Here is a 7,362-nt window from a genome sequence, read left to right on the forward strand (position 1 = left end):
GTGCCTCCTGCACTTCCCTCTTCCCACTCCTTGTCATATACACTATATATACCGCCTGCGCTTCCAACCGTCGAATTTATCACCTACCAATGATTCTCTCACCCACCCATGATTTATCTCACCATTGATTTCAAGATGGACGGTTCAGATAGACCATGTAAAATGAGAAAAATTCATGTCCTACACTATACCTGATATCATAGGATTCTTCTAGTGAGAAAGGCCTGAATTGCTACAGAACAGAACCATTCCTTTTTTTTTTCCATTACTTGAGAGCAACAACTACAGCAACAGCTACACATTCTGCGGGTTACATCCTTCAAAAACTCTTCCCTTCGATGGGAAGAGGCCATAACATCAGCATGTCGGCGTCACGTTATTCCTGCCCCTATCGGTCTCATCAGTCTCCCCCTAATTATCCAAATTATCCAACACAAGAAACACAACTATTTTAGCCTCCTCCGAGAAGCACCTTGCTCTACTGCTTCTGCTGGTCAGAGGACCCGCGAGTGCCCCATGCATGCGTCTATGGCATTGGGGCACCTGCTGCTGGCCTACCGCCCCGGCGCCTCCTCCGGTCAGGGCTGCGCTTTGCACGCCCCCGCCGCCACCGCCTCCGCTACGCTGAAGAACAGGCGGTCCGACCCGAATGTCTCGCCCACCGCTGAGTTGAACATCCTCTCCGCAACGGAGCCGACTGGGTTGGCAAGAACCAGCTGCAAGATTCATGAACACAAACAAAGCTCATGTTAGTTGCATGCTGACACGTTTGGCAATACATTGATGGGCAGCTTGGCAGATGAAGTTGAAGGCTTGCAGCAACATCGATCAGCTGTTGTATGTGTGTGTTCCCTACCTCGATGTTTCTTTTGTCGAGGATTTTCTTCAGCTCCGACAGCGCGTCCAGACCGCTTGTGTCGATCGCCGCGACGGCTGCAACAACAATGTGATGATTCGTCTCTGATCAGCTGATTAATCCTTGACAAGAATTCTTTCGCCGATCAATGATATAATGGCACTCACCGCTCATGTCGAGGACGACGCATCGGATGGAACTCTGGTTGGACTTGAGAGCCATCTCCTCCTCGTCGCGGAGGTACCTCATGACCCTCTCGACGAGGTACATGGAGTTGGTGAAGTAGATCGCCGACTCGACGCCGACGACGAGGAACGCCGGCACGCGCACGGCCTCCCTGTACTGCACCACGCTGCGGTAGGTCTGCGTCCCGGGGACGAGGCCCTTCACCACCATGTTGGGCCTGGTCACCTGGAGCAGGATCTTGAACAGCGAGATGCCGACGGCGATGGCGAGCCCCATCTGGACGGACACGAGGAGCACGCCGAGGAACGCCGCCATGCAGGCCAGGAAGTCCAGCTTGTCCACCTTCCACAGCTTGGCGGCGCCGCGGACGTCGATGAGACCGACCACCGCCGTGATGATGATCGCCGACAGGATCACGTTGGGGGTGTAGTGGAACAGAGGCATCAGGAACAGCAGCGTCACCAGCACCGCCGCCGCCATCACGATGTTCGACACCGCAGTCTTGCACCCGGCGCTGTAATTCACCGCCGACCGCGAGAAGGAGCCCGTCGTCACGTAGCAGGACGCGCAGGAGCCGGCCATGTTCATGATCCCGATCGCCATCATCTCCTTGTTGCCGTCCACCTGGTAGTTGTTGATGGATGCGAACGTCCTGCCTACTGCAATCCCTTCCTGCATTGCATCAAATGTTTGGATGCTCAGATTGAACTCACAGCACTGCAGACTCATTGAAATTTACTAAGTTTATTAAAAACACATTTGCATGCATGGTTCTTCTTACAGTTAGGGACAAGATGCCTGTCATGATCCCTGTCTTGATCGTCAGCGCCACGTAGGAGCCGTTGAAGGTGAGCATGTTAGCTGAAGGAGGGTTCACTCCCCTGGGGAGGATACCAATCTGTGTTTGCAAAACAACAACAAAAAAAAAAAAGAGTTACTCACAGATGAATTTGAATAGTGAATGTGGCAAGCTGCTGCTGGTTCAGACAGGCTGTACTGAAGATACTTACAACGCTGATGCTATGGGATTTCCAGATGAAGGAGAGGATGGTGGAGATGATCACTGAGGCCAGGGGAGCACCTGCTGATATCCAGAAAAGTTTTGGATTCCTCGCACTCTGAAAAAAGAACAGCGAACAAAGTTAGCACTTGATAAGTCAATCCGCCTGTTATTGCTTGAATAATTACATCGAGGAACATAATATTTTTACTGTAAATTACTAGTAGATATATTTATAGAAGAAATTAAAATTTAGCTGAATTTTCGAGTACTGTTTTTTTTACATTTTAATGCTAAAAGCAGTTGATTTTTGAGCCCCTGGTGCACCATCATCTTTTGAAGATTTCTCTGGCATGGCCCCAGGAGAGTGGAATTCTCATACTGACGCTTTAATCATACCAAGTGACTAGGAACAGCATCATTCCTAAGCAAATCCTCTACAAAGTTATTTGCCCCACCAGAGCAAAAGACTGATGAAATTAAAGCCACTTGTCCACCTAATGGCGCGTCGTTTACAGTCTCAAGGCGGTGCTTGTCAATCGTTTTCTGGAGATATTGGAGTTCGGAAATGGTGAAATCTCATGCACAGATGGCCATGGCCAACTTGCTCATCCAGCAGAGGTGACACATCAGCCGGCAGAGGCCAAATCAGATGCATTCTCCCCAAAAGGGGGAAGGGAAAGGTTCCATTGGACACCTGCTTTATCAGAATAGATTCTAAAGCCACACACACACGCCTTATTTTATTTGATGCATGTGGTTTAGTCATGAATGCTAAACATTCTATACACATGATTATTGGTGTTTGTAATTTCATACCAGACTAGAACTATTCAAACAAGTGTTGCTTCAGAATATGTGTGCCATCAGCTATAATAGTCCTTTTCTTCAAAGTTCAAAAGAAAGATGAAGAAAATGATCGATTTAAATTATTCCCAATCCCAATTTATAAAAACACAGCCTCAAAGAGGACACACTTTTTGGCACCATGTGTTTCAGTCCATTAGTTAGATAACATGGAAGATTAGGCCTGGGGAAGGACTGGACTTTTCTTTGCATACCAACTGCTTAGTTGACTCGAGTAACTCTAAAACATAGTACTATATTTACCTTGGGCAAGTAAAACAGTTCAAAAGATCTTCATTTAGTTAGAATATTTCTTTTCCTACCTCTATGTATTGCTCCATCAATACATTATATTTCCATGAACTAAATCAAGTGAATGGTATACCTTTTTTTGGGGAAAATATCTTAACATTATAAGGTCCCAACAAGCAGGAGGTAGCTTAATCTCTCCCCCATGAGTTATCTGCCTTTTTGTTTAAACTATTCAGTGGAGTCAAATTCCTTGTTAGTGGCAGGCACCCTTTGGGCCCCTCCATGAACTCCCAAGCTTGAATCACCACCCTCCCTTTTCCCAACCCCATCTTTCCTAGAAGCTAAGCTAAGCTACACCTGCCCATAACCATGGTCAAATAATTGTAAAGAATTTCGCCGACTGGTGATTTACAGAAAAGTGAAAAGAGATGAGATGCATATGCATCCATTCTTCTGATTCTACCCGGGTCTTGCAACGGTCTGTGTCGCTGGAGAAATGCCAAACCACTTGTGCAAACGGTCGACGTCACCTTCTGTACGTGCGGCCGTTGTTACTCTACCTTTGTTTGTTTCTCTCTTACTATTTTGGCGCCTAGCTAGTGGCATCTGTAACTCTTTTCTACTAATAGTAATTGCTTAAGCTTAATGATTTTACTTTTTTCTTATTAGATGAATGATGATGGTAATTTGGTAAAGAAGAAAGGTGAAGGAATATAACCAAGCAGATGAACTTACGATTTGGCGTGTGAGGAGGAGGATGGCGAGGAAGGCGGTGCCCATGACGATCGTCTGCCATTCCCACTGCATCATCATCACCATGACAGCGTTAGATTTGTAGCGTAGCTGGCTTAATACATGAGAGAATTAAAGCTCTGGGCTTTGTCGTTGGTGCTGGATGGATCGGCAACCGGCAACCGCGCATGCCGAGGTCGTACCTCGTCGTGGCGCTTGAAGACGGAGCGCATGACGTCGATGAAGCCCATGTGGGAGGTGAAGTGGACGATGCCGAGCAGGCCCTTGAGCTGCTGCAGCGACACGATGATGGCTGCGCCGCCCATGAACCCGGTCAGCGTCGCCTTGGACAAGAAGTCCACGATGAAGCCCAGCCTGCAATGGATGCGTCATCCGTAAGCTATAGCTCTGGCCTGCGGATTGAAACCGATGGAACAGTGGAGAATGGATAGATGGATTGGGAATGTTATCCGATCCCCGGCGGCGGTGGTGCCGCCGCGTACCTGAGGAAGCCGAGGGACGCCTGGAAGACGCCGGCGAAGAAGGTGGCGGTGAAGGCGAGCTGCAGGTAGAGGATGGGCTGGTCGTCCGGCGAGACGGCCTCCCGGAGCATGGAGCCCATCACCAGCGACGCGATGGACACCGGCCCGACGGCCAGGTCACGCGAGCTCCCCAGCAGCGAGTAGATCAGCGGCGGCACGAAGCTGGAATCTGCTCGCAATCACGAACGCCGGCCGGCGAGCCAACAAGATTATTAGCAATCAATCATCGGCCAAACATTACCGATCAGCTAATAATTAAATTCTTGATCGATTTGCACGAGGAAGAAGAAGAGAACTCACATAGGCCAATGATTGGGGGAAGGTTGGCGAGCTTGGCGTAGCTGATTCCCTGCACGGCGAGGACATGAACGGTGTTAGTTATTGCGCGCCGCGCGCCGCCCGGCTATATTTTGGGCAGTGCCATAAACAACCGTGCCAAAAGTAGCTAGGAATTGAATGAAGGCGATGGAGGAGGAAGAAGCAGGGGAGGGAGGGAACGGGGGCAGAGAGGCACGTGCCTGCGGGATGGCGAGGCTGGCAATGGTGAGGCCGGCGATGAGGTCGGAGCGGAGGAGGCGGGGGCTGTACGCGGACCCCCACTGGAAGATGGGGAAGAAGTACTGGAGCGCCAGCACCAGCCGCCGCGCCGACGACTGGTTCTTGAACTGGTGCAGGGGGTCGTCGGGGAAGAGCACCTCGGCGAGGCGCTGCCGCAGCGCCTTCGCCGTCGACCGGCGCTCCGGCAGCGACACCTTGTGCAGCTCCATCACCGCCGCGCCCTCACGCATCACGGGCGCCGCGGGCGCATGCGCATGGTGATGGGCCGGCGCCGGCGGTGGCGCAGCCGCCGCGGCGGAACCGGCGGAAGCGCCCTGGGGGGGCGGCGCCTCGACGTCGTACGACAGGCTGTCCACCTTGTTGTTCACCACCATGCTGGTGGCTGGTGCTATCGATTAATTCCTGCCTGCTGGTCGCGCGGTCGGTGAATCGATCGCCGGCAGCGGCGGCGACCGACGCGGCCTTGTCGGCTTGGCCTGTTGCGCCCCTCGCTGCCTACAACGGCGTGGGCTGCAGGGGGGGGAGTGAAGAGGAGGGAGGTGTTTGTTGCCTTGTTGGCTTGCTGGATGGATTCCTGCGGAGGAGGGAGGAGGAGCCTTTTATAGGGAGGGAGCGGGAGGCGGGAGAAGGCACGCGCCACGCGGAGCTTTGGTTTGGACGACGACGCGACTCGATGAAGAAGATACTGTGGTGGTGCTTAATTTGGGTGCGCCTATTACTGGCCAGCGAGCTCTCGTAAACTCGTCTTGCAGGGTCATCTTAGAGGCACACCGGACCTAATACTCTTCGGATTAGAGCTAAATCCGTGTTGCCTCTTAGTTCTTCCTGGGTATCTACCCTCAATATTCCTTTTAGATACTCCCTCGATCAGTTTTACCATGTTTGACCTATGTTTGGTTGTAAAGCAGCTGCCATGGCATTTATAAGGGAACTATAATCCAGAAGATATTGACCATTGATATCCTTATTAAGGCTGTGTTTGGATCAACTTATAGCTCGTGGAATTGTGAAGGTCGAACCAACACCTGGCATGTTTCGATCATCTAGAGCTTCTAGAAAGCTCAATGCGCAGGCAGAGGATAGATGGCTTGTGGGATTATAAAAGCTGGACAACAAAAAAAAAACACACAGCATGTTTGGATTAGACAGAGTTCTACAAGCTGGATCCCACAATCTGAGCGGATCGAAATGACCCTTAAATGAAATGATATGTTATCATTTTCCTATTCTAAAGCATTAATTAGGAAAATATAGTGGATACATTTCAATAAATATGTTCTAGCTTTTCTATCGACAAGCATTTTCAAATATCTCTTGAGGCTACGGACAAACATAGCAAAACGAATGAGCAGCAGAAAATTAAATCCTAATATCTACAATCTTCTCTTAACATGATTTGCCTTTTCCTCTCTTTTTCTTAAGGGTAATTCTTATTTAGTTTTTAAGATGAGTGATCTCTAAATTCCTAGGTTTTTAACTATCATAATGGCGTAAAATCCTTGATTTTGCGGACTATGGAATCTAACCATAATATTCCTAGTTACACACGTATACTTTTGGGGTGAAAAAAACTTTATTTGGTACCCACCAACAGTATAGCTTTCTACATGCATGTTGTCCACTTTTGGTACACTTAGTCCTAGTTCGGCTCCTTCTGTATACACATCTATAAAATCAGGGGTCACTTAGTCCTAAATTACCTAATAATCTTGTCAGTTTCGACAGCATTGCAAAAGTAAAAACATTGCTGATATTCTTATTAGTCTCACCTTTGTCAAAATTATTTCTGCTGGCTGCTTGTCAGCTTCTTTTTATTTCCTGTAATAGAATCTACATGGTAGTAAAATATGAAAAGCATCACTCTGCTCTAGCAGTGAATCTGTCTCAAATGTAGTGCCGCCCCAAGTTAAAAAGAAGCAGCAGATTCACCACTCTAGTAAAAAAGAAAAGAAGAAACTCCTGGTGGAAGGTGGGTACCTTTTGGACCTTGGATGATGGATGCTGGAATGGTTGCCCGCAATTGGTGGGGTAAGTTCTCTGGATCACTTTGTGCTCATGCTCAGTGGGGTGCCCAAGTTTAACGGTTGTGTATATCCATCCGGTGACCATGCTTAATTATGAGCTCAGCTTTGATTTAGTGATAATATTAGGGAATGATTCCGGACGGCATGTCCGCGCCACCTGTCACTGGTGGGCTCACATGTGTGGTGAGGCAAGTAACATAACATGTGTAGTCTTAGGAGTTAGGAGTGATGTTTGGAGCAGACCATGCTTGACCCATCCATGATTACTTTCGGAAAGGGTGTGTTATTAAAGAAAAAACCAAAATGATGGTATCCATTCTCCAAATCTAAATAATAAATGAGAATAGAGAACTGGGTTCTAAAATT

General features: G+C 48.8%; 1 protein-coding gene across 1 annotated transcript; it reads right to left on the reverse strand.

Annotated features, from left to right (window-relative positions):
* Positions 1-229: 229 nt before the first annotated feature.
* LOC101760535 (probable sulfate transporter 3.4) lies at positions 230-5,550 on the reverse strand. Its single transcript, XM_004964472.4, has 10 exons — positions 4,933-5,550; positions 4,715-4,763; positions 4,376-4,583; positions 4,076-4,247; positions 3,876-3,941; positions 2,053-2,160; positions 1,824-1,940; positions 1,024-1,714; positions 857-933; positions 230-716 (listed from the first exon to the last, which is right to left on the reverse strand). Exons 1-10 carry the CDS (start codon positions 5,344-5,346, stop codon positions 579-581), a joined length of 2,040 nt encoding a protein of 679 aa, XP_004964529.1. The 5' UTR covers positions 5,347-5,550; the 3' UTR covers positions 230-578.
* Between the last annotated feature and the right edge of the window lie 1,812 nt (positions 5,551-7,362).

Source organism: Setaria italica, chromosome IV, assembly GCF_000263155.2.
Source record: "Setaria italica strain Yugu1 chromosome IV, Setaria_italica_v2.0, whole genome shotgun sequence".
Taxonomy (NCBI): Eukaryota; Viridiplantae; Streptophyta; class Magnoliopsida; order Poales; family Poaceae; genus Setaria; species Setaria italica.